Below are 27,873 nucleotides of genomic sequence, written 5' to 3' on the forward strand. Positions count from 1 at the left end.
ATTTATTTTTCTCAATTGTTGTATGAACGTGTCACCAGCTTACACAAATCAGGTTGTGTTATAAACAGGGATATCGTTATGGAGGAATGACGTCAGGGCCTCAATCCATAGATATATTTTTTACATTAAACTATTTTAACTTTTAACAAATGAGTTCAGTTTGATCAAAAAGGTCAAATAGTTAGAGCAGTACATTCTTAAAAACCCAAACTGCGGCGCATGTTTACTGTCCTGTGTGACTTTGTATGACAAACATGTTAAAACAATGTAAGTTCAAAGTTCACCAATATAAGAATTAAACGCATCTCCATATAAAAGAACAGACAGACACTCCTATCAAGAAAGTGCATCCTCAGTGGCAGTATTCATTAAGCATCTAAGTAAAAAATCAAATAAACGAAACATTGCCTTTTCCTAATTAATATTTTATGAAAACGAACAATGTGTGTACACCAACAATATGAAAATAAGCTAGAAAATGGTCTTATCAATATAAGCATATAAAAAATCTGTTGAAATGTAGCGGGTTTTTAAAATAAGTGTTGTCAAAAATTTTGACATCCTCACTATGATGAAGATATTCACTAAGATGCTTATTAAATACGGCTCCTGGATCATACATGCGGCCATGGTCATGGCCATTACGTGCGGAACAATTGTTATCATGTCTGCGCATACAAGGTGACATTAGATAATTGATAACAAACAGTCAGTAGAAATGGCAACCGCTGACGTTGAAGGTAGTGATTTAAAGGATACCAGTAATTCTGGACCCAAAGGCCATGATCGAACAAATGGGAGTGCCAGGTTATGTTTTGTTTAGTTTGCTTATGTTTTGAACTTGTTTAAACAATTTTTATTTGAAAATGTGTGGCGCATACACTACAGTCCGTTTCAATGTTTAAGAGAAACCAGTTAACATGTACATGCAGTATGATAAATTACATGTCCATAGACCGAGAAAGCTCAATATAGACAAATTTATCAGAATGCACAAACAGGACGATAAAAATTCATGCACAGAATGTTGCAAACTGCTACAGGCAACATGTATGTGTACATTTGAGGTGCTACATAATCCACATTGTTTTCTATGTACAATTTTAAACAGAACAGAACAAAAAACTATCTATTTCGATTTAAACTTAAACATAGTAACACATGTTACTTGCAAAACGTAATATAAACCAACTTTGTATTCAAATTTGAATGAAATGTGAGATATACGTCAACAGATGTCAGTAGGCGCGTGAAAAGCGATTTTCCATGTATCATATTTAAACATGAATACAAATACAAAAAGTGAAATGTATAATCTCAAGGGGAAAAAATGAGTTTTAAGTGTCAGTACAAGGAGATTCGGAAATGATTGTAAAACCAAACAGCAACACACATGTACAAAAGCAAGTACAAGTAAAAGCCCTGTTAAGCAACCCCTCGAGTGTCAGGCTTAGCCAATATCACGGTTGATGACAATATAAGACAAATATCTTGCTATTAGCTAATATGTAGGTTAAGGAATGGACACTGTACTTGGTCAAAGTCATACTTTATTCAAAGTTAATAGCTATTAAGTCGTTCGTAAAATAGGGAAACATCAGTCTCTGTTGGATTGAGACAAATGAAATGTCACCGAAGCATACTGATATTATTATTTGGAGCTGTTAAACCAATGGAGTGATTGTCTAGTCATGTGATAAATCTGGACACACAAAAGCACGTGGGCTTGGATTCGTTGAAGCGTCATGTCAATTCAATGACAGCAATGATGCTGCAGCGCCTGAAATAATCATTAAGACAAATGTAATGATCAATAATGATCATAAATTGAAGATATTCACATGATTTAAACATAATATTTCAAGAAAATGACATGCTTTTTACTTCTTCGATGTTCAATCATTAAATGTGGATCTGAAATGTGTGTTTGCTTATACATTTTAAGGTAATTGACACCGAAGCTCTGCCCATAACAAAAGACAATTATCTAAATGCGGACATAATTTATACTATCGAGTACATGTAGTAAACGCTCTTTACAACGAATCATTTAAGTAAAGAGGAAGTTATTTAGACGAGTGATATCTCATAATAAACAGTCAATAAAATGGCTACCGCTGACTACCAAGGTTTGGATTTAACGGATAATTTTGGATCAAAATTCCAGGAAGACCGAAAGGACATAAGTTCGAGGTTATATTTTGTTCATATATTTTTCGTTGACTTTCATGCCGATATGTTGAAAAAATGACAGTAAGAAACTATCCTAACTCAAGAAAACAGCCGACCATTGTTTTTATCCATTCCACATAGTTTTTACAATATTTTAAGGACTTCATACTTGATATTTAACATTAAATTATGTATGTATGTATATAAGGAGCCAAATGAATCGATAAAGCATATGCTGAAGTTGGATATATCATATTTTAGACTCGGAAAGAGAACAGAAGAAGAAATAAGAGAGGAGCATCGGACTTTAAGGTGAATACCATTATTTGTTGAGTTTTGCCAATTGTCTAGAGCAATTGTGGTGTCTATGAAGTTCTCTTCAATAATTGAAGATTTAATCACAGTACTACACATAGTATCAGACGATGACATATTATGTCTCTCAATTGTTCCGAAATGATTGTTTTTACTTTGCCAGAACATAATAATTATGAACCTTGTATAAAAACAACCGTACTGTACTCTGTTATTAAATGATACATATCTATGGCTTTATAAACGAAGTGACAAAGTATTTTGAATGTTACAACCAGGTCAAAAACAGTACTCTTTAAAGGCTGATATTTAAGCAATTGGATTTAATAACATAGCATATCAGATTTCTTTATGTAGTCATATGTAGTTTATAAAACATTAATCACTGACCTTGTGTGAACAAGTATTTTGTAACAAGCTCATATCATTTCCAAATAATACTCATTAAAGACTACAGGGTTTAAAACATATCAGCTCTGACCTTGTTTAAGAGCACACAGTAATGATAATAATAAGTATATGCCGACGTTATTTTTAAATTATTTGGGATTTACGTGGTAGAAAAATCCAGGTATATTAAGAATTGGGAATTTTCGCAAAAACTGGTGGAAAAACATGTGTCCTTAGCGGTGTGATACATCAGTAAGTAAGATTCAATGCGTTGTACACAATAATAAAAGTTTTATTTAAGTTTTCGACAAGTTTTCTTTTTATTTTAATTGTATCAACTGGTGTCTAGTCCCTTAAAAGCTTGCTATTATCCTGTTTTGGAGGATCTAGGTCGTTTTTCATTACATATATATGCCTCCAAACGCGTTTTAATACTGCAACTTTTATTATATGTTTACGATACGCTCAAGTGACATACCCGGAATGTCACCATTCAAAGCATTAAATATAGAGATTCAATGTAATTCCGCAGATTTGTTCTTTCTTTGTATTCGCCCTTTATTTAGCTTCTTTGACATATTAAATACTGAAAATGTTACCGTGGATTAATCTGTGTTTTATACTGAAAGCGTTATATTTAATTTCACCAGTGTCGTTGAGGCATGCTCATTCATCAGAATCCAACAATGATAAGGCTATGATGAACTCATAGCAGTATGCTCTGATTCTTCTCTATTCTATTCCATAAGTGAACATGCAACAGGTGTCTTTGCCATCGTCAAATTACGTGTTTTATTTACCCTTAACATCCATTATGCACTTTGTACAATAGGTAAGTTTTAATTGTATACTTTATACCAAAAAGGCTTAATCTCATTTTAACGTGTACTTCAGACTTGTTCAAGTTTGTCAAAAGGTTTTACGGCTGGAACAAGAGGGTAGAAGGTTCTTTGATTGTTTAACTATGCATGCTGAAATAAAATGTGACGAAAATTTATCACTATTTCAAGGTTTTATTTCGCACTGAGTCTGAAGTACTTGTGTACTTAAAGAATAAGATTTCTTGGGATAAAAACAAGCTTTTGCTTCACTAAATACATCAAAATACATTAACTAACTTAAACACTGCATATGAATCGTTTTCGTGTAGTTATTTTAGACCCATGGTTGAATTACTGCATATTTTCTTTATACATGTTAACACATGACACAAACGTATGATCTATGGTGTAAACCGTGTAATTGACTTGAAAACAAATTGAAATCATGAACATTTCAGGGTGTTACGCAAACTCGAGGGACATCAAAGCCAAATTATCCAGGTCTTATCTTCAATAGAACGCGTAGTATGCAGGTCAGACGTAGTTCTATACTAGTATTCATTTTAGAATAATAAGATATTGTATTGATTTTTAGCTATAACAAATTACCAATAGAACGATAAACTGGTAAACTGACTGGTCATTGTTTATAGAAGAGATAAAAGTTTTTTATAATGACCGAACCTATTTCAAGCAACCATTTACTTTAACCAGGTTTCCGTGAGTCGGATGTGTTATCTTCCAAAAATGGTGGACAATAGGAAATAATTTCTTTCCACTAACGGTAGTTTTTGAATGACCTGTTATAGAATCTTGACACTTGGTAGAAGGTCACTTTCATGTTGCCGAACAAAAAGTTCCCATTGTTTTTGCAATATTTCCGGGCGATTTCGCACGCGGATAAATGTGGTAATTTAATACACAAATTTTAATCATTGAAATCAGATCTGTTTTAATGATTCATTGAGTTGCAGAACAACGTCAAATGAGGGTCAAGAAATTGACAATCATCCCCTAGACCAGAGTGATAAAAGGTATACATACTCAGCTTCTAAGATATGAATTGGAAAAAGTTGTAGTTTCAAAACGCATAAGATAAGAGGATAATGAACATGCATAAATATGTCATTATGAACGGGGTTGACTTAATCATAAGCAGTGTCGTGGCATAAACCTGTATCTAATTTCATTTAGTGCTTTTGTGTAAGAATATGTACTCTAAAATGCTTTATAACTTGTGTAGCATAAAATTATACTTTTAGTGTCGACGCAAGCAGCCTTAACGTCGAAACAACACAGGAAAAGAAACAGATAGCTGAGTTAAGCCAGCAGCTAGATGAGACGAAAAAAACGATCACAAATTTTAATAAAACGGTCGAAGATAATGAGTATGTACCATTGCTTTCACTCTAAATCGATTGTATTTTTAATCTGAACATAAAGATATCAAACGATAACTGTGAAGCCCATATTTTGCTAATTCTTGTTTATATGACTTATTTCAGAAAGCAAATAGACGTTTTGAAAGGTGAAGTCAGACAGCTCTCGGAAGAAAAGGATCAGTTAAGGTAAACATGGTCAATACAAATAAAAAAACAAACATCGACTTAGTTCAGCTTGTTATGTGCAATTTATTTGAAACATGTTTTTCGAGCATGTTTATGTGTTTTGTTTTACAGTGGAGATAGTGAGACAAACAAAGCAAGGCTAGAAGAACTTCAAAAGAAGGTTACAGACAAAAATGAAAAGATAAAAAAAATCGAAGAAGAAAAGAGGTATGTGAGAATTATTGACCTTACTTGGTATAATTTGGTGTTAAAAAATCAATTCTACCAATGCAATGACGTATGCCTCTGCTGGCAATATCATTAAAATACAATATTTAGTTAGTTAGTTTACACTTTGATAGCAAACGAATAAATGCTCATTTTTAGCGCAGCTTCATTATGGGCTTTTGACCTAGACGTTTTGACTAAGCAAGTGCTGTATATATAGCGCGGTGTTTAATTATATATAAAACATATATTTAAGCGAAGATGCACCAAATGGATGTAAGGCTTTTATCCACGTTGTTTATCTTAAATGAAATTGTGAACACATCTCGTCTATATATAACGCAATATCTTGGTTATACAGACCCACAACAAAAACAATAATACAAACTCCTTTTACATTGCATTTCATTCTTTTTTGACACAGTCTTCCTTACTAATGCGCAAAAGTTTTCAAAAAATAAATAAAAATATATTGATACATTAACGATAACTTCTTTTATCTTACCGTGCTTCCGTGTCAATGAATTCATTCAGAAAATTCTTAAATTGTCAAAACCTTACATGTAAACACTAATCACTGGATGAAATACTTACGGAAAAAAAACAGAAACAAGCTCAGTAGCCAAAGGTTTAAACATTAATCTTGTTTAATGACACAGGGTAAACGCCAAAGACATATAACACAAAAACAAAAAAACTCAAACAAGAAACATGGAACAACAGCACAAATCTCCAAAAACAACACAGTGCACATATACTTTATAAACAAAATAGGTATGTTTAGCAAGGATTGTTAGGTTCCGCCCTGGAACGGTCAGTAAAATGTAAATTTACAGGGGATTTACACCAGTTTTCATGCACAAACCTCACTCTTATCCCAACAATCCTAAATAAAAAAATGTTCTTGAGCTTGCAAGAGACAGTTAACATTGGTAGCTGAATGGGGAATAATTAATCAGATTGTTATGTATATATTTTTCAGAAAGAACATTTTGTGTTTTATGGTGGCATACAACGAATTGTTTCGTGTTAACCAATTGATTTGACTTCTGATTTGTGAAGTTCACTTAGTAAGTGGTAACCCACGAATCTTAATACGTTAACCAATTATTATGTTACTTATTATAGTAAGTGAAATTCGCAAACCATAACTAGTTAACCTGTTAGCCGTCTGAATCTGGAATGCATCTATAGCTAAATGGTAACACGAATCTTATTACGTTAACCAGTTAGTATGTTACTTATTAAGGGTTATTCGCGACCCATAACAAGAAAACCTGTTAGCACCTGAATGTGTCATGCATTTATAGCTAAGTGGTTACATGAATTTTATTACGTTAACCAGTTAGTATGTTACTTATTAAACGAAATTCGCAAACCATAACGAGTTTACCTGTTATTGTTGTACAGCTTAAAAAGGGTAATAGGTGGCAGTTCTGGGCGGTTTAAAGCCTGTTTTTAGTATTATGATATTGATTTTACCAAAAAGGTAACGCGAATATTAACTAGACCGCTACATTAATTATCACGAAAATAAAGTAGTTAACACGAAACAATTCGCGAACGCTATCAGGTTATCTTACAGCAGTTACATGTCACCATATGTTTTCTCTTCTTGCAGTACCTTAATAAAAAGTATTGAGGAAAATAACGGTGCAGTAACAGCGCTTACGATACAACTGGAATACAAGACTAATTTGGCACAGCTAGAATGGTATTTCTTTTATTTTGTCTATTTCATTTCCAATAGGGTGCATTTGAATTCTTTTCAATGTTAACAAATACACCATCATCATCATCGTCGTCGTCGTCGTCGTCGTCGTCGTCGTCGACGTCGTCGTCGGCGTCATCATCATCATCATCATCATCATCATCATCATCATCAACACCATCATCATCATCATCATCATCATCATCATCATCATCATCATCATCAAAATTATCGCCATCATCATCATCATTTTCATCATCATCATCATCATCATCATCATCATCATCATCATCATCATCATCGTCATCATCATCATCATAATCATTATAATCATTATATTCTATTGTTTTAGGCAATTGCATCAGATGAGTGACACAGTTGAGCGATACAGTGCTCTACAAGAAAGGTTATGCATATGATAAAATAGTTCGTAACATTTTTAAATACTGAAGTAAGATTACAAAGTAGCATTTTTGTGAATTGTAATGTTTTGTGTTTTTTAATAACTGCTAATTTGTTCTTGTTTTCACAGATGTTCATGTTTGGAAAGAGAGATAGACACAAAATCTGCGGAAGTAGATTATTTAAACAGAGAAAAGGATGATGTATATGCCGAGATGAACGCACAAAGACATCTTCAAGAAGATCATTCCGTGTGAGATTATATCCTTATATACTATTATATCATTTTGACATATTGATAATACTCCAAATGAGTTTAAGCAAACACTGTTCTAAACCTTATGATTACGAGTGATTTTTGATTGCAGGGAGCTAAAACAGAAAATAGACGAAAATGCAATACTACGGAGGCAACTGTCGGAAAAAGAAACCAGGTATTTTTTCACGGTTTCTGTCTGTAACCCAGAGCATGTATTTGTTACAGGTATGACGTCACCAAAAAGTCATATATATTTCCGTTGTGCAGAAAATTCTCAATAAAAATGGTTTAATGTGTGAAATACATGTTTTCACATGCTCAAATGCCATTATTCCTGACACATTTAAACCTTGAGTATCTATTCTTGCTTGATTTATCATCTAGCATAGAGAATAAAGAATTCACTGATGTACTAATCTTGAAAGGCCATTTATGGAAGAAATGTCATGTCGGACTGTGCAATATTTAGAGTTTGTTTTCAAATGGAGATATTTCCTTTGGTATTGGATCAAAATGTAATTTAAAGCCTGTACTTCAAGCATATATGTTGTTATCGTAATCTGCATCCGCTCGAAATACCTTTAAATGTTGTCTTAAAAGGATCACTTTACAATGAGTTTTAGAGGAAATGACAATGGTGGTGTGTATACTTAATGCGTGGCTCTTGTTTGGATGTTGGGATGTGACAGAATGTATCTTATATTTTTAACGAGTGTGTTATTTTAATATAGTACAAAACTATTGTTTCAATATTTTGTAACCCAGCCCTGAATGAGGTTTGTTTACAGGCTAATTCTGCTGGTTGAGGAAAAAACTGGGGCCAAATATGAAATTGAGAGACTGGAAAAAGAAATGAAGAAGGAAAGGGATCAGTATGTTTTATTATATACCCATCACAAATTTACACGCAATACACGTCTCAAATTACGGTAGTCCGTATTCCACTCCAGTGCAATACGGCCGTATTCCACACTTGTGACGTCACGTCATAACAAGTATCGTTGCGCGATGTTAAAATGACGTCATAAAACAAAATAGTGCGTCGTTAAAATGGCATTAAATATAATAACATGTGACTTTTAAGCGATCTAACTAGTAATGTATAAAATAAAAGGGTTATTAGTACTGCGTTTTTATCCAGAATGTCGTATTCGACTCACGTGGATTTTTGCAGATTTTGATTTCACTCGGATTGTGCCTTGTGAAATCCGAACCTGCAAAAATCCACTCGAGTCGAATACAACCTCCCGGATCAAAACGCAGTACTAATAACCTATATTTTGTTCGCTATCAATAAACGAGCTTTATTTTGCCAAGATATAAATTTAATAATGTATTCAATGCTGAGTTCATTATTCATCTAAATTTTAGATATGCCGAAACCCTAGAACTAGCAACAAAAGGAAAAGAAAGGTAAGGACAGTAAAGGGAACCAATAAATATTCTTCTCATATGCTTACATCTCTACAAATTTATTTCAAATATTGATTATTTGATTAACAGCAATGTAGTTTTCTATTGAAAAAACAACACCTGTATACCAATTTCCCTAAAGGAGAATAACATGAACTTAAGTGAAAAGTAAGGTAAACGAAGTCGGTTGCTATTCATTGCCATTTTGGACATTTCGTCGTCATTTTCTCCCAAGCTTTTAAAGACTGATTTTAATTTTTTTTGAATGATTATGAATACAAATGCACACACTATTTTCTCTCACATTTTGTCAGCTCAACCGACATTGCGAAAAAGCATAAAGAGTTGGATGATGCTAAAAGGGAAATCGAAAAATTCAAAATAGAGAAAGAGGAAGAAAAAGCAAAGTATGTATTAAAATACTATTTAATGGCAATCGTTAAAACACTGACAGCTAATTTAAAGTGTACACACGTGCCATTTGAAAATAAATAAAATACTTAATATATTATATATAAATATATATTATTATATAGTATATTTCGTCTTGATATAGCATTGTGTGCGTGCGTGCGTGCGTGCATGCGTGCGTGCGTGCGCGCGTGCGCGCGCGTGTGTGTGTTATGAAATTGACATTTGTCATGTGAGTAAATTTCATGCAAATTGTAGAAAAAAAGTCGAACTTGACGAAGCATCATCTGAAATGGCTTTAGTCCTAGAACAATTGGCTACAGCAGACTCTGCATTATTAGAGGGAGCTGAAGCATCCAAAAAGTAATACTTTAACATCACTTGTTGTTGTTTTCTTGGTGTTGGCTTGTGTATCGGGGGGGGGGGGGGGCAATGTGATTTAGTAGTCTTATTCAAGGGTTCATCGGCCGTTAAAAGTGATAAGCCGCCGTTAACATTGGACACGAATTATTGTCCCTTCCGCTTGAAACTATGCAGGAAATGTAACCAATCATCAATTTATATTATTTTGGTTTTAAATAAAGCAATCGGCAAATTGTATTCAGTTTAACATTGTAAGTAATGCAAAAGCTTTACAACATGGGGACATAATTCGTTCCGGTGTCATTATGTAAACATAACAAAGTTGACTCGTGTTTCATCTTGTTAGTTCCTAATACAACTTTAGAATATGAGTTTAACATTTAATTCATCTATTCTCTAGTTATAACTAATATCGCGTTCTTACTTTATATGACATATTTTATATTTTTTATAACACTGCAAGAAAGCAAGAAGAGTTAGATTTGGCAAAAAAAGAAATCGAGCAACTCAGAAAGGCAGTCAAACGAGAAGAGGATGAGAAGGAAAAGTATGTATACAGATTGTAAAACTATTGAAATTCGTTGTACTTAACACAAATATATTTGCTGTGTACACACTTGCCAATCATGCGAAAATTACATGTATATTGTAGAAAGACAGTCGAGCTAGACGAAGCATCATTTGAAATAGCTACTCTTCAAGATAGATTGGCTAGATTAGAGTATGCATTATCGGCGGGAGCTCTACCACCCCAAAGGTATAACTAGGTTATATTATTTGAGAACGGTGTGATTAAGTTGTCTTCTTTCAAGAGTTCTTAGGTATATTCACTTGGGAACGCAACGTGTACTAGGGTGTTTTTTTTATTCGAAACTATCCAAGAAACATAGTCAATAACAATATATAAGCTTTCGGTCCCATAGTTTAAAAAACAATCGGCACACTGTATTCATGTTGTTGTATTTTATTCCAAATTCCGAAAAGCAGCTTAAATTAAAATAACTGGTGTACAATCCTATCAAAATGCTGTTCGCATTGCTGTCACTTCCTATATAAAGTATTACATCCAATTTGATTCCAGATCGTATGACACTCCCGTCAAGATTAACATCAAGGCAAAAGGTGAGAGAACATGTGATGTGCAGGGGATGGTGTGTACCGGACAAGGAATCTTTGTCCTTACAGACTGGGACAATAAAACCTTGAAGGCAGTTGACATCATAGGAAAGTCAGTGCTTTCTGTACTCCAACTTGATGCTAGCCCGTTTGACATAACTCAGCTTAAAGCCAACCTTTTAGCTGTCACCCTGCCTGAAGCAAGGCAAATTGTTCTTGTTCAGTTGCTATCAAATGGAAATTTAAATGTGTTTGAAACAATTTCTGTTACGGAGAAGTGCTTTGGAATTGCAGTACTCGATCCTGGCCATATTATTGTGGTCAACTCAAACGTGGAAGTCTATGATCTTCAAGGAAACCGCTCTGATATTTTAGTTGACATGAGGGACGAAAGTATGAAAGACGAGTTTGAGGAGCTACAGTATGTTGCTTTTGGTAACAATTTGCTCTACCTCACTGACTGGGAGCAAAACTCTGTCACTTGCATGTCTATGGATAAAGGAATCAAACACCAGTTTCAGTTTACTGAAGAAATTCTGCATGATCATGGTGCACCGCTTGGTCTGGCGGTATCCTCAACAGGAGCAGTTTTCGTAAGATGCAGAAAAGGAGTTTATCAACTGGACGGTGATTTGCAAAATGGTCGGTCTCTTGCACGTCGGCTACCCCGAGGAGTTTGCCTTGCATACAGCGACTGGGATCAAAAAGTCCTTGTAGCATATACAAATAGCAACATTGTTATTGAAATGGCAGTCAATGTACGTTAATATAATTGATTGTTGATTGTTTACTGTCCAAATTTACTAATGTATTGATTGTTTCATGTTAAATTACTGCCAGCTCAAGTCGGCATTTATCTCTTAATACTGTTATTCGTGTTTGTTCTGTTAGAGATGGATAAACTACTCTGATGTACATGGGCACATGTTAAAATAGTTCGTGTATTTCCGATTCATAATTCATTTCGTTAATTTAAATATTTGTGGACCGATAAGAATCGAGCATCATTACGATTTCCGCCTGCTTATATTCTATATAACGTGTTGTTGATGACCATATTTTGTTGAACGAAATGACTGGAAGTTCATTATGAAGAGTTTAAGTAAATGTAATTTCATTTTTGTCGACGGTTTTGATTGATTCAAACCTATAACGAACTGACACTAATAACCGTGCTATCAATAATTAAATAGGGGAGTAGATGTCCGACACTTTTTGAAGTGGTTTCTAGATCTCCGATTCTGAGCAGTGAACTTTTTTTGCTATTTTCTTAAGTAAGAAACGCACAAATTAGCTGAATATAAATAATATATCATTGTTTTTTATGATTCCGAGGCTCCCGAGAGTGAACAAATGGTATCAAATCCAGTTCAACAGTAGTAGTTCTCGGACGTTAACGTTAAAACTATGAAATATATTGTACATGTAACAATATTTTGTTGAATGTATCCTAATACGCGATCATTCTGTTTATGTTATGTATGCATATGTTCAGTGTTATATACTAGTGTAAGTCATGCTTATGTATCTGTGTCATGAAGATTGCCAAGATAAACCTTTTGTTCCATTTCAGCACTCGTGAACCATTTGATTGCGATAAAAACGTCCTTTTACATCAGTTTCTCGTCAGAGTCTTCAACTACTTCGAGGTGGACACGGAAGCTCGAAATTAAAAAGCGGATATGGTGTTGATTTAGGAAATGGTGCATTCCAATATTGACATAAAAATGTTAACTTGATGCCCCCCCCCCCCCCCCCTCCCCAGTGAAATCCATTGACCTAGTTATGTGACTAAATATTGATCTTGAATATATACATGAGTTATAGACCTTTAGCTAATGAGCAGATCATGTGACTTAAGACTAATGTGCAACGAGGGATTTATTTATCACTGCGTCAATGTTATCACAAGCATCAATCAACTGCAGACATAATTCGTAACGGTGCGTGATAATACGTGATAATACGTGATAATTCACTTGCTGCAAGGACCACACCGATAACGCGAAGGGATATACACTGAAATATGTTGTAATATCAATCGAATTTGATTTTTATTTTCATTTGATGGTCGTTCGTTGTTGATAATATCATTGTAAGACCCCCTTTATCAAAAATAAAGTCTTGAAGAACGCCAGGCATTTTCCCGTTTATTTAGACACTTAAGTGGCTGTGAAACACTTATATTGAAGGCGACCACTGGCGTAACAGTGAAACAATATCATTTATAGTTGCGGAGGTTAATGATTCAGCCGGCGTTGGTTGCAGAGGCTGAAGTAACATCACCGATATGGCGACGGCGTTTTTTGAGAAGACCGAAGTAGCAGAGTCGATCATGGTGACGGCATTGTGTGTGGAGGCTGAAATAGCAGCGTCGATCATGGTGACGGCGTTGGGAGTAGAGGCTGAAGTAACATCACCGCTCATTGCGTCGGCGTTTTTTTTAAGAAGGAAAGGTAGCAGCGCCGATCATAGTGACGGCGTTGTGAGTGGAGGCTGAAGTAGCATCGCCGATCGTGGTGATGGCGTTGTGTGTGGAGGCTGAAGTAGCATCGCCGATCGTGGTGACGGCGTTGTGTGTTGAGGCTGAAGTAGCATCGCCGATCGAGGTGACGGCGGTGTGTGTGGAGGCTGAAGTAGCATCGCCGATCGTGGTGATGGCGTTGTGTGTGGAGGCTGAAGTAGCAGGGGCAATCGTGGTGATGGCGTTGTGGGCGGAGGCTGAAGTGGCAGCGCCGATTATTGCAACGGCGTTGGTTGCGATGTTTGATTTAACAGCGTTAATCATCCATAAGACGGCGCTTACGTCGGACTCTAAGGTGTCAATGTTATTTCTATTATTTTGAAGGTATTTTCTTTTTCACATTGGCGGAACATTACGCACGCCATAACATTGAAAATGTGTATATCGGATTCTGACCTGGTAGCAACACTAACTATGACAGCGTTATAATAACGCTTATGGCATTGAGGCGACATTGTTTTTTGTTTTTTAATCACAAACGTATCAAGACGACGGATATTTTTTTTCCATAACAGCCAAGTTTACGTAATAGGTTTAAAAAGGCGTTGAAGACGTCAACGAAAATCGATTTTGTTGAGTGCATAATAAATCGAAATATAGAAACCATTTTAAATAGTGTCCATTATTTGGCCAGCTCGTAAATAATTATAAAAAATGAACTGTATGCGAAGTCTCAAGAATTATAAAAAAAATACAGAATGTTGAATGCATCACTTGTACAATGAATTCATTACTTTTATTACTTATTCTATATCCACTAGCGGTTGAACGAGTTAAATGAAAACATTACACTCATACACCTTGACTATTTATTTATATTTTTGAACACTTTAAATTTATTAAAATGATCTACATAACAATATGTATATTTAGTTCTATTTCTTAGATCTTTGATTAGAAATTCGCTCCGCGTATAAATATTGCAATTAGCGTATGGTTAAAATCAATAAAAAGAAAATGACATACGTAAAAAGCTTACATCTTTCTTGCATCTTACATGCGTTTTTTTCGTATAACATTTCCCGTGATAACGCTCTGCAAAACCACGCATTTTTACTTATGTCTGATATGCGTTATGTTTGTTAATAAAACAGTGTTCCAAATTTGATAAAAAAAATCACGGCTTGGAGGCTTTTAAAACATATCACATTTTGAAATTAAAAAACGCTCATTTCATGTTTTCAATTGCTATTTCCACCAGTTCATTTGTTAGAAAAACGATTATTTTTTACCAAAGACCATTTCGTCAGATAGTGAATCCGTAAGTCGACCGACCCCCCCCCCCCCCACCCCCCCCCCCCGAAAAAATAAATAATTAAACAAATAAAAAAGTACTGACAAGTGTTTTAACTGTTGCAACGGAGATTTTGACTTTGCTGACACCATCGTTACGCCGCTTATGTCATCATATGGACGTCGTCTGCAAAAGATACTGACGTTGCAGAACGATTATCACCATGGCAACGGAATGACAGACAATGGCCTGCAACGTAAATTTTGTATTATGTGTCATTATGTCAACGGGGACACCGACGTTATATGACTACATTACCTTAAAAACCATGTACATTTGTACTTGGCAAACACGGAAGTGTTTTAACACGGATCTTCTGACACTATTTTTATCAAACTCCAGGCAGTGTCACATCACTCACAGTAAAGTTATCACTGTCACCATGCAAATCACTTGACCATGGATATATATCACGTGATACATAGATAAAGATCGTAAATTATCTTTCATATAGAAAGTTTTTTTCATATTTCAAACTCCATTCATCTTGAATAATTGATATAATAAAATTAGGAGAGAAGTTTAAGACAATCATAGCAAATTAATTTACTGAGAAAACAGACATCGATTTATTTTTTAAATAGTGACGACGTTTTGCGGAAACTGTCGCAGCCGCGTTGGCAGCTCTTTCGTTTCTAGATACATAACAGCGGGTCGACGGCGTATTAATATGACAAACCGCGATAACCTTATACTAGTAGTTTGTGGACAATTCGAGTGGTGTCCCATATGTTATGATATTGGCCCTGCTATGCCGTAGTAATATCGGTGACGTTAGATATACTGCCATTTCCGTAAAGAAAATTCATTACCTTGTAAATGTCTTTAAGACTTTAAGTGCATTTTAATGATATACAATCTTATTGTTAACACAATAAGAGTTTATTTTCGTGCAAAAATCGTGAATTTGTTCTCTTTGAAAAGAAATGTTGACAACTTCACGACTGCGCTACAGAGCTGCAAGGTATTATGCAATATTGTTAAGGTCATACCGAAGCTTCAAATGAAAAACTTAATGATGGTCAACGAAATGTAAATATGGGTTTAAAACGGTCAAGGGTTGGCTAAGGTCAGGTCAGGGAGACAAGACAGTACAGATGTAGAAAATATCGCATACAATGTTGATACTAATGAGGAATCCTTTGTATAGTTTCTGGTTTGTCCATTGGCATGGCTACTGATTTGTCCATCAGTACAGATCATTGTCATAGCTACGGGTTTGTTAATCAGTTGAGATCACTGTCATGGCTATCGGCTTGTCCATCAATAGAGATCAGTGTCATGGCTATCGGTTTGTCCATCAGTAGAGATCAGTTTCATGGCTACGGGTTTGATCATCAGTAGAGATCAGTGTTATGGCTACGGGTTTGTTAATCAGTAGAGATCAGTGTCATGGCTATCGGTTTGTCCATCAGTAGAGATCAGTGTCATGGCTACGGGTTTGTTCATCAGTAGAGATCATTGTCATGGCTACGGGTTTGTCCATCAGTAGAGATCAGTGTCATGGCTACGGGTTTGATCATCAGTAGAGATCAGTGTCATGGCTACGGGTTTGTTCATCAGTAGAGATCAGTGTCATGGCTATCGGTTTGTCCATCAGTAGAGATCAGTGTTATGGCTACGAGTTTGTTCATCAGTAGAGATCAGTGTCATGGCTATCGGTTTGTCCATCAGTAGAGATCAGTGTCATGGCTACGGGTTTGTTCATCAGTAGAGATCAGTGGCATGGCTACGGGTTTGTCCATCAGTAGAGATCAGTGTTATGGCTACGGGTTTGTTCATCAGTAGAGATCAGTGTCATGGCTAAGGGTTTGTTCATCAGTAGAGATCATTGTCATGGCTAAGGGTTTGTCCATCAGAAGAGATCATTGTCATGGCTACGAGTTTGTTCATCAGTAGAGATCATTGTCATGGGTAAGGGTTTGTCCATCAGTAGAGATCAGTGTTATGGCTACGAGTTTGTTCATCAGTAGAGATCATTGTCATGGCTATCGGTTTGTCCATCAGTAGAGATCAGTGTCATGGCTACGGGTTTGTTCATCAGTAGAGATCAGTGTCATGGCTACGGGTTTGTCCATCAGTAGAGATCAGTGGCATGGCTACGGGTTTGTTCATCAGTAGAGATCAGTGTTATGGCTACGGGTTTGTTCATCAGTAGAGATCAGTGTCATGGCTAAGGGTTTGTTCATCAGTAGAGATCATTGTCATGGCTAAGGGTTTGTCCATCAGAAGAGATCATTGTCATGGCTACGAGTTTGTTCATCAGTAGAGATCATTGTCATGGGTAAGGGTTTGTCCATCAGTAGAGATCAGTGTCATGGCTACGGGTTTGATCATCAGTAGAGATCAGTGTCATGGCTACGGGTTTGATCATCAGTAGAGATCAGTGTCATGGCTACGGGTTTGATCATCAGTAGAGATCAGTGTCATGGCTACGGGTTTGATCATCAGTAGAGATCAGTGTCATGGCTACGGGTTTGTCCATCAGTAGAGATCATTGTCAAGGCTACTGATATGTCCATCAGTAGAGATCATTTCATGGCTACTGATTTGTCCATCAGTAGAGATCAGTGTCATGGCTACTGATTTGTCCATCAGTAGAGATCATTGTCATGGCTACTGATATGTCTATCAGTAGACATCATTGTCATGGCTACTGATTTATCCATCAGTAGAGATCATTGTCATGGCTACTGATATGTCCATCAGTAGAGATCATTGTCATGGCTACTGATTTGTCCATCAGTAGAGATCATTGTCAAGGCTACTGATATGTCCATCAGTAGAAATCAGTGTCATGGCTACGGATTTGTCCATCAGTAGAGATCAGTGTCATGGCTACTGATTTGTCCATCAGTAGAGATCATTGTCATGGCTACTGATATGTCCATCAGTAGAGATCATTGTCATGGCTACTGATTTGTCCATCAGTAGAGATCATTGTCATGGCTACTGATTTGTCCATCAGTAGAGATCAGTGTCATGGCTACTGATTTGTCCATCAGTAGAGATCAGTGTCATGGCTACTGATATGTCCATCAATAGAGATCATTGTCAAGGCTACTGATATGTTCATCAGTAGAGAGGAGTGTCATGGCTACTGATTTGTCCATCAGTAGAGATCAGTGTCATGGCTACTGATTTGTCCATCAGTAGAGATCATTGTCATGGCGACTGATATTTCCATCAGTAGAGATCATTGTCATGGCGACTGATATTTCCATCAGTAGAGATCATTGTCTTGGCAACTGATTTGTCCATCAATAGAGATCATTGTCATGGCTACTGATTTGTCCATCAGTAGAGATCATTGTCATGGCGACTGATATTTCCATCAGTAGAGATCATTGTCTTGGCAACTGATTTGTCCATCAATAGAGATCATTGTCATGGCTACTGATATGTTCATCAGTAGAGAGGAGTGTCATGGCTACTGATTTGTCCATCAGTAGAGATCATTGTCATGGCTACTGATAAGTCCATCAGTAGAGATCATTGTCATGGCTACTGACTTGTCCATCAGTAGAGATCATTGTCATGGCTACTGATAAGTCCATCATTAGACATCATTGTCATGGCTACTGATTTGTCCATCAGTAGAGATCATTGTCATGGCTACTGATTTGTCCATCAGTAGAGATCAGTGTCATGGCTACTGATTTGTCCATCAGTAGAGATCAGTGTCATGGCTACTGATATGTCCATCAATAGAGATCATTGTCAAGGCTACTGATATGTCCATCAGTAGAGAGGAGTGTCATGGCTACTGATTTGTCCATCAGTAGAGATCAGTGTCATGGCTACGGGTTTGTCCATCAGTAGAGATCATTGTCATGGCTACTGATATGTCCATCAGTAGAGATCATTGTCTTGGCAACTGATTTGTCCATCAATATAGATCATTGTCATGGCTACTGATTTGTCCATCAGTAGAGATCATTGTCATGGCGACTGATAAGTCCATCAGTAGAGATCATTGTCATGGCTACTGATTTGTCCATCAGTAGAGATCATTGTCATGGCGACTGATAAGTCCATCAGTAGAGATCATTGTCATGGCTACTGATTTGTCCATCAATAGAGATCATTGTCATGGCTACTGATAAGTCCATCAATAGAGATCATTGTCTTGGCAACTGATTTTTCCATCAATAGAGATCATTGTCATGGCTACTGATTTGTCCATCAGTAGAGATCATTGTCTTGGCAACTGATATGTCCATCAGTAGACATCATTGTCATGGCTACTGATTTGTCCATCAGTAGACATCATTGTCATGGCTACTGATTTGTCCATCAGTAGAGATCATTGTCATGGCTAATGGTGTGTCCATCAGTAGAGATCAGTGTCATGGCTAATGGTGTGTCCATCAGTAGACATCATTGTCATGGCTAATGGTGTGTCTATTAGTAGAGATCATTATCATGGCTTCTTATTTGTCCATCAATAGAGACCATCGTCATGACACAAAGAACCCAGAGGTCTCTTCGCAAAAAGCTAGGGTATCGCACCAGGATCTCTTGTATCTCACTCTGTTTTTTTAAGTCTTCCAATATCTGGATTTGACTGAGAATTGCTGTCAATTTTATCTCATGTCTCTTATGGCATTTGAACACAATTTTAGTCGTGATGGCGTCACGGCGGGGTCAAGCCATAATGCAGCCAATGGGCGCGGGCAGACCTTGATAAACTCAAATAAACAAACATGTAATGCTGATAAAGCATGAATTTTTAATTTGTTAAAAGCAGAAAAATATCCCCCGCCCCCAATATATTTTTACTGAACACTTACACATATTAAATTCGATGCGGCTGGCGGAAACATATTTCGTGGTCATACAAGTACTTCTTACACGCCGTGAAACTTGATTGTTTTGGTGTTTTGGATCCAACAGAGGGAACCTACTTAAGGCCATTTTTTTAATTAATCGGTTAACGGATTTTTTTGAAAAAAAATGTTGGACGAGTGGTGCGAAATAAAAAAGGAATTCATAATCATACTATTTGTTTTACAATACATGTACATGTATTTTTCATAGCGTTTGTTGCGAAACTCAAAACCAAAAGATCAACATAACAACAAACAGAAAAGACATGTTCATAGATATATATGAATGACATTTGAAATGCTTAAGTATGTTTTGAATGCTATGCAACACAATGTATTCAATGCCTCAATATTATAATGAATATTGATATGTTCAAATGCTCACTTTGTCATACACATATGTTTGGCTTTACAGTTCAATTTTCTCTCCTACAAATTTCAAATTCAAATTAATGTAATCATTTAAAGCATTTTATACACTTTTACCTTAAAATAATGTCACATTTTAAGTCAATATTATTTCAAACTTTCAGTTTTACTGTCACTTTTTGTTGATGTTTTTTTTTAAGCACATCCTGACTGCAAGAGTTTCCATAACACTATTTCCACATATCAACCTTACAATGAATATGTCTGTGTCTCCTCATTGCTGGACACTACTTTTTCTCAACAGAAAAATCACAATGTAACAAATTTCACTGACTCAATTATTTATTAAATGGAATAAGGAAATGTAAACTAGAGCTATCACTGAAGGTGATTGATATCCCCCGAACGCCGCCTCTCATTATGATTTATCATTGTATGAAGTTGTATGAAATTCCATCTAGTAGTTTTCAAGTTACTGTCCGGACAAAAGTTTGACAAAAAAACAACAGAAAAGGGCAATAACTCTGTAATTTGCTAAAAAAGTGTAACGATTCATGAACACATTGAACTCCTTTTCATTGTGCTCTACCATTGTATGAAGTTTTATTACATTCCATCCGGTAGTTTTCAAGTTATGCTCCGGACAAGAAAAAAGTAACAAATGGACAATAACACTGTAATTGGCTGAAATAGAATTGCGGTTCCAGTACACTGCACTTTCTGTCATTATGATCTATCACTGTATGAAGTTTTATTAAATTCCATCCAATAGTTTTCAAGTTATGCTCTGGACAAGAATAAGTAACAAAGGGCAGTAACTCTGTAATTGGCTGAAATAGAATTGCGGTTCCTGTACACTGGACTTCCTCTCATTATGATCTATCACTGTATCAAGTTTTATTAAATTCCATCCAATAGTTTTCAAGTTTTGCTCTGGACAAGAAAAAGTAACAAAGGGCAGTAACTCTGTAATTAGCTGAAATAGAATTGCGGTTCCTGCACACTGCACTCCCTCTCATTATGATCTACCACTGTATGAAGTTTTATTAAATTCCATCCAATAGTTTTCAAGTAATGCTCCAGACAAGAAAAAGTAGCAAAGGGCAGTAACTCTGTAATTAGCTGAAATAGAATTGCGGTCCTGTACACTGCACTGCCTCTCATTCTGATCTATCACTGTTTGATGTTTTATTAAATTCCATCCAATAGTTTTCAAGTTATACTCCGGACAAGAAAAAAGTAAAAAAGGGCAGTAACTCTGTAATTTGCTGAAATAGAATTATGGTTCTTATGCACTGCACTTCCTCTCATTGTGCTTTACCATTGAATGAAGTTTTAATAAATTCCATCTAGCAGTTTGCAAGTTAATGTCTGGAAAAAAGTTTGACAGCAAAAAACAAACAAAGGGCAATTACTCAGTAATAAGCTAAAGTAGAGTTATGGTTCTTGAACACTGCACTTCCTCTCATTGTTCTTTACCATTGTATGAAGTTCCAATGAATTCCATCCAGTGCTTTTCAAGTTATACGCCGGACAAAAAATAAAGTAACAAAGGGCAATAACTCAGTAATAAGCAAGAATAGAGTTATGGTTATTATACACTGCACTTCCTCTCATTATGCTCTATCATTGTATGAAGTTTAATCCAATTCCATCCAGTAGTTTTTAAGTTATGCTCCGGACAAGGAAAATTGCAACGGACCGACCGACAAACCGACGGACCGACCGACGGACCGACCGACCGACTGACCACAGGGTGACTCCAAGATACCCACTTCAGACTTTATTTGTCGGGGGTATAATAATAAAAATGACTTTATATTCAGTAATGAATTCTTTGAAGCTAAGATATTTCTCTGCAACTTTAACAAAATTTAAGTTACCCCAGATTTTGATTACTTGAATAGTAGTCTCCATATAATTTGTTTAACAATTAATGCCCCCCCTGGGACAAACACAGGACAATATATTTTATCAATTACTCTGGTTTATATGTGATTTGTTACCATTGATACAGACATCAGCCTTGATGTCAGTTATACCAAAAAAATATAGTTTAAATGCAGATGGTATGTTGAAAATGAGATTTTTTTTTTTTTGTATGATCTCAGCTCAATTTTGAAAACAATTTTTAAAACTGCATCCTCATGTTGCAAAGGAACAGGCGACAAGTTTTACATCATTTCATGTGCGCAAAAAAACACAACTGATTTACTTTTTTCAATATTTAAAAAAAAAACCCAATAAAACAACAAACGGCGGATCCGTTAACCAATTTATTAAAAACAAGTATATAGAAATATTGACTCTAACTTAAGTACAAACAGTTTTCTTTTAAATATCAGCGGCCTTACACCATGTCACACATTAATTAAGGTGTAAGATGCTGCTGCTGCTGCTGATTCTGCTGCTGCTACGGATGATTACGATGACGGTGACCTTTTTGGTGACAAAGAGGCTTTTGCTTCTGTTGACGCTGCTGCTGCTCTGCTGCTGTTGCTGCTACTGCTGAGGATGATGTTGATGATGCAGATTATGATGATGCTGATTATGATGATGACGACGACGACGGCGACGATGACAACGACAGAGACGTTGACGATGCGCTGATGCTGACGACGAAGCTGACGACGACGGCGAAATTGATGATTATTTGATGATGATGATGATGATGATGATGATGATGATGATGATGATGATGATGATGATGATGATGATGATGATGATGATGATGATGATGATGATGATGATGATATTTCTTTCAGAAGTAGTATATTAATTACATTATCATATAACACAATCCGACGTTGTAACTAACATTTTCTTGACTTGAATAAATAAAAAATAAAATCTGAACGAATCCCACGTTCAAACGATTCGATATTGTTTTGTACAGCACCGTGGGAATCCCCATGCTGTCTCACCCGTATGGTAAAAATAGACTAATCCATATTCCGCCATTGACCGCCATAGCTTATTCAATCGATACGATAAACGTAGAATTCCCGGCGAAAAGTGAGGAATCGAAGATCGGATAAAGTTTGAAAAGTTGTGCAACTGGCGAAGTTCTGTGTGCGTTCTGGAATGATATACTTTTCGATGTCGTAGAGACTGTAACTTTTGCAAAAACACAAGATGAGTGGGGAAATGGATATGAGTAACGAAGATCAGGTAATGTCAAATCTGTCAAAAATTACACAGGTAAATCGAAATGTATGTTACGTCATGGATTGATTGACATCGCATTTAAATGTTAGAAAATCGTATTATTTATCGTTTTGTACTTTAAAATAGCAAGATCCATTTATATGGCCTGTTTTATAGTTGATTTTATATGATACAGGATACAAACACAGTATGTCATTTTATGCAAATTATAATGTGACATTTATTCAGTGTGTTTAAGTTGAGTCATAACTTTGATGGCCTTGGTATTATTAAGATTCACAAGAGTTCGAACGAGTAGAAAGAGCTCAGTCTTGTAAATAATTGGTGTCTTAGGCTGTTTAATATTTCATATTTAATAATTTCACTGTTTTACATGTAGGTGGGTTTTTTGTTCGGTTTAAGTTTGAAAAAAAAATGCAGTTAATGAAAATTATTTTTCAGAAAAAGTGAAGAGACAAGTTTTATTAAAACAGTAAAATGATATTATTATACTTTTTTCATCAATTTGAATATATGTTAAGCGTTTTTTTATTTATTATTTATAAAAAAGATTTTTTTTACTGAATATTTAAAATTTTATTCATAAATACATTTTATGTTAATTCTTATAAAAAAAAGCTTTTGATTTCCTTTAATTTAATTTGATATTTTTTCCCAAAAATAATAGGGAGTTTAACTAAAAATGCATTTTAAATTGTACCTGTGTTTATATGTACAAAGTATAATACGAGAACACTCAAATGGAGGGAATCAATTTCTTGGGAGGTAATTTCATTGTTTACTGTTATCAGTTCCATTGATACACAGCGTAAATTACAATGTGCATAGCTCAAGTTTGAGGCAAATATGAAATAAATAACATGTTGCTTGGAATCAATGACGCAGTGTGGTATGAAAATGACAGACTGATTACAACCTTGCACTTCAGGCATGTGTCTGGTTTCTCTCAAATGATGGTGATTTTGTGTAATTATCTGTAATAGCCTGCAATAACATCATGACGCTAGCCCAGAATTAAACCAAAATAATTCGAAACACTGAGCCTGCTTCTTTTCTTCTTTTTTTGCCTGTTATGTTGAAGGGTAAATTTATTAGCAGTGACTTGTTGCAGACTGTGCAAATTGCAGTTGCTGAGACAGGATCTTTTCTGGGCATTTGCTATTTTGACATGTAGACTGTTAAGTTGGTGACACTTTAAACCTTCATTGACATATTGTCTTGACTGTATGATATTGTTTAAAACTTCTTGCCTTTTGAAAACTTTCTGAAAATAGAGACGAAATGGAGGAAAAAGTTGTTTATTGATTTGTTTGCTATTATAATTATCAATCTATTCAAATAGTGTTGTGATATGTTTCTTGGCTTCCTGCAATGTGGTATTTATGAAAAACCATTTCACTTCATGTGAAGCACATGTATGCAAATGTTTTCCAGGTACAATTTGTCTTCAGTCCAGAAGTTTTTCAAGCTCTGATCTTTAAGGTGAAAGGTCTGGCTAAATTGGGCTTATTGCTTTGTGATGTTAAAGCACTCAAAATATCCATGAATCAGATGCTTTCATGAATATAATTGTTTCTGAATTAGATGGAGCAATGGTAAAAGAAAATATATCTGGAAAAACGTTTTGGAACTAAATCTTGAGTTTTGTGCAAACAGTTGTTACTCCATTGCTAATATCTTTAGTTTGCTACTTGTAACTTATGTCACAGCAGTGGATGAAATGAACACAAGCCTGCCCAAGCCCAGCACTGGTTAAATGCCTTCCGGGCTTGCTCAATTCTCAATTTTATATAGCAGGGCTTGCTAAAACATTTGATTCCAAGCAATAGTACAAACATTTCGGTTTGTTAACCAACTTGAAAATCTTGGTGTATTTTCCTGGCCCTGTAGCCAAGCATTGAGGACAGTCGGAACGCCTAAGCCATAAAATTTTCCATAACAACCAAAAACAACCTCAGATGTATATGGATGATTTACAATGTCAGAATTCTTAACATTTTATTTCACTCGAGATCGCGTAGTAATTTCATTTTAGCATTTTATAACCTTAAGACTTTACTCTAAGAATATTAATTATTCATGCAATAATAAACTTCACTGGGATTCAATTTGAATTTAGTAATACAAATAACACGTTAAAAGGCTACAATTAATTAATATTAGTATTATTAATTTTACAAACTTTTTCAACTAATGTACTGACATACATCTAAGGTTGTTTGTGATGGAAAATGGCCGAGGAGTTCCGATTGGCATTGTGGTACTTTCCTGACCCTGGGAGCCGAGCATCTAGGAATGTTTTTGTGAGTGTACAAGGTATGCATATCACCTGGCACCTAGGTTAGAAGTCAGGAATGCATGTGCAAATAATTACATGGCCTATCTCACTCACAACAGTTAGGAACTTATTATTAATCTAGGTGGTTTAACTCATATTTTCATGAGTCTATTAAAACTCTATCAACAGGTTTACTTTTTAAGTAGTTTTATGAAATTCTAATTTTTATGATAACAATGTAAATTATGAAAATAATCTAAGTGTTAATGGTAATTAATATATATATATATGTATATAAAATGCAATAAAAAATATAAATATGCGCTGTATAGTCATTTAAAAGTGTATTAACTTTTTGCTTCAAATCGATAGTGAAAATAGTCCCTTACCCTGACTCCCTGATTTCATCAATCATACATGTAGTTAAATTAACTAAGGTAATCATATTGAGGGGAGCCCGCAGGACTGAAGTAACTGCCTGCATTTATAGTAGGAATTGTTGGCTACCCTGCCTTGTTGGCATATGAACTTTTTTTCATGATATTTGTTCAAAAGGAGCTATGATGAGTTTTATTATTTTCTTGTAACATTTGCTAATATTTCTAACAGCTGTTGCATGGTCTTTTACAATCATCTTGGAAGCATCTGGGAATATGTTGTTACATGCAACACGCTTTAAAACTTCTCCATTTTCTGCTTCAGACCATAATTGTCGGTTTGCTGCTATGAATCAATTCTGTTTTGCACGTTACCCAATTTATTCATGTGATCATGTTCTAGAACGCTGAACATTGCTGAATTGCTAAAAGCCTTCCACAGCGATTTGGGGAGAAATGTGTGTAGATGGCTATTTTGGGGAGAGTTATTTAAATATGGCTTAAATTTTAAGTGAGTTTCACAGGTGAAAAATTATAAATAAAGCTGGAAAAACAATAATTTATGAACTATTTATGGTTCAATGATTTGTTGTTTTACTTATTCAGAAATGATCATAATGAATTAGAAATTTTAAAAAGATCGTAAGTTTTGTATGCAATGCATCAGTCAATGTCATATGATATTATAATGATTGTCGTATTACATGTACATTTATGAAACATTACACATGTGTGTGTCTGCAGCTGTGAAATTTGCAAATTTTAACAATTTAAATTGGGTAAAGACTTACATTATTTCATTGAAGTGATTTGATATACGAAAATTGAGAGGAAAATGCAAATATCTGATGAGAATATAACAAGTTCAAAGACAGATCTGATATTTGTAAATATTTATTGTTAGTTCAGGTTGAGTATTATACCTGAGCCCGGGCTTTTTGGTGTTGAGATAAGCCACCTGGTTGATATCAGAAATTCCATTGTTCCCTGTTTCCTCTGGGAGCTGCTAAGTAAGCAGATTTTCTGTGGGAGAAGCTGAGCAACATGCCATTTTGATACTGCACCATCTTGTTAATTTCATGCCAGTTTTCCAACCATGACTTCTTTTAAAGCCAGTACAATGTATAAATGACAGCACATTATGTTCTGCCCTAGCCTGGGGTTTTAGCTAAAGTATTTGTATATTAAAAGGGAGCTGCAACCTTCAGCCCTTTAGGAGACCAGCATGTTCTGACCCTTCAGCCCTCATGGAGACCCGAGAATGAGCACGCTTTTGGCTTCGTGGGGACCAGAATGAGCACCCGTCTGGCCTCATGGGGACCAGAATGAGCACCCTTTTGGCCTCTTGGAGACCAACATGGGCCCTTTTCACCATTAGCATGCTGTAGCTTTTCTGCAACACCCTGCCTTTCTTAAAACCGGGCTTAATCCCTACCCAACCCTTTTTCTAGTTCTACCCCCTCTTGAAGCGAGCTCAGGTGAAGCAATTAATAGCAGTTGCCATCATTATCCTTTATGCAGGCCTTCCAGCGTTCCTACTTTTTCCTACTTTTTCCTACTTTTTTAACAGCTTCCTACTGTTTCCTACTTTTTTCTAAAAAACTCCTACTATTCCTACTTTTTTGAAAATAAAGTCCGCAAAAATATTAGAGTTTGATCATTGTGCTAGTTTTATTTGCAGAAAATGAAAAAAGATGTCAAACTGGCTGGTTTCTGTTGTTGAAAGGTGTGGCAACATGTTCCACTTTGACGTGCATCATCTTTTCACCCACACAGTTCAACAACAGAAACCGACCAAGCATCATTCACCAATATATTCAATGTGGCATATAGAATGGTAAGATTTTGCATTAAAAACATCTCCTCTAGGTAAGTTAATAACCATT

General features: G+C 35.6%; 2 protein-coding genes across 43 annotated transcripts in view; both read left to right on the forward strand.

The window, feature by feature from the left end:
* The first annotated feature begins 667 nt into the window (after nt 1-667).
* LOC128210363 (RUN and FYVE domain-containing protein 2-like) lies at nt 668-13,285 on the forward strand. 3 transcript variants are annotated; one of them, XM_052914680.1, is made up of 19 exons: nt 668-807; nt 2,434-2,484; nt 4,157-4,231; nt 4,673-4,732; nt 4,961-5,086; nt 5,204-5,266; nt 5,378-5,473; nt 7,095-7,187; nt 7,537-7,590; nt 7,717-7,839; nt 7,955-8,020; nt 8,634-8,717; nt 9,217-9,258; nt 9,573-9,665; nt 9,928-10,032; nt 10,496-10,579; nt 10,685-10,789; nt 11,114-11,906; nt 12,722-13,285. In XM_052914680.1, the coding sequence occupies exons 1-19, from the start codon at nt 719-721 to the stop codon at nt 12,728-12,730; spliced, it is 2,211 nt and encodes a 736-aa protein (XP_052770640.1). In that variant the 5' UTR covers nt 668-718; the 3' UTR covers nt 12,731-13,285. The 3 variants fall into 3 exon arrangements, with proteins under 3 accessions (XP_052770640.1, XP_052770654.1, XP_052770647.1); XM_052914687.1 differs by lacking the exon at nt 668-807 and adding an exon at nt 1,736-2,193; XM_052914694.1 differs by lacking the exon at nt 2,434-2,484 and having other exon boundaries at nt 700-807.
* Nucleotides 13,286-23,124: 9,839 nt separating this feature from the next.
* The window catches only part of LOC128210139 (ankyrin-2-like), a 183,313-nt gene continuing 178,564 nt past the window's right edge, over nt 23,125-27,873 (forward strand). For all 40 annotated transcript variants that reach the window (XM_052914398.1, XM_052914431.1, XM_052914485.1 and 37 more), the window contains exon 1: nt 23,125-23,335. In XM_052914398.1, the coding sequence (XP_052770358.1) occupies nt 23,300-23,335 (36 nt within the window). In that variant the 5' untranslated portion in view covers nt 23,125-23,299. The remainder of the gene's footprint in view (nt 23,336-27,873) is intronic.

Source organism: Mya arenaria, chromosome 2, assembly GCF_026914265.1.
Source record: "Mya arenaria isolate MELC-2E11 chromosome 2, ASM2691426v1".
In the NCBI taxonomy this organism is placed as follows: domain Eukaryota; kingdom Metazoa; phylum Mollusca; class Bivalvia; order Myida; family Myidae; genus Mya; species Mya arenaria.

Coding starts and splice junctions, on each gene's coding strand:
- LOC128210363 (XM_052914680.1), top strand. CDS start 719: ATGGCAACCGCTGACGTTGAAGGTAGTGATTTAAAGGATACCAGTAAT. Junction 4,733..4,960: donor CTAGACCAGAGTGATAAAAG/GTATACATACTC, acceptor TTATACTTTTAG/TGTCGACGCAAGCAGCCTTA. Junction 5,474..7,094: donor AAAATCGAAGAAGAAAAGAG/GTATGTGAGAAT, acceptor CTCTTCTTGCAG/TACCTTAATAAAAAGTATTG.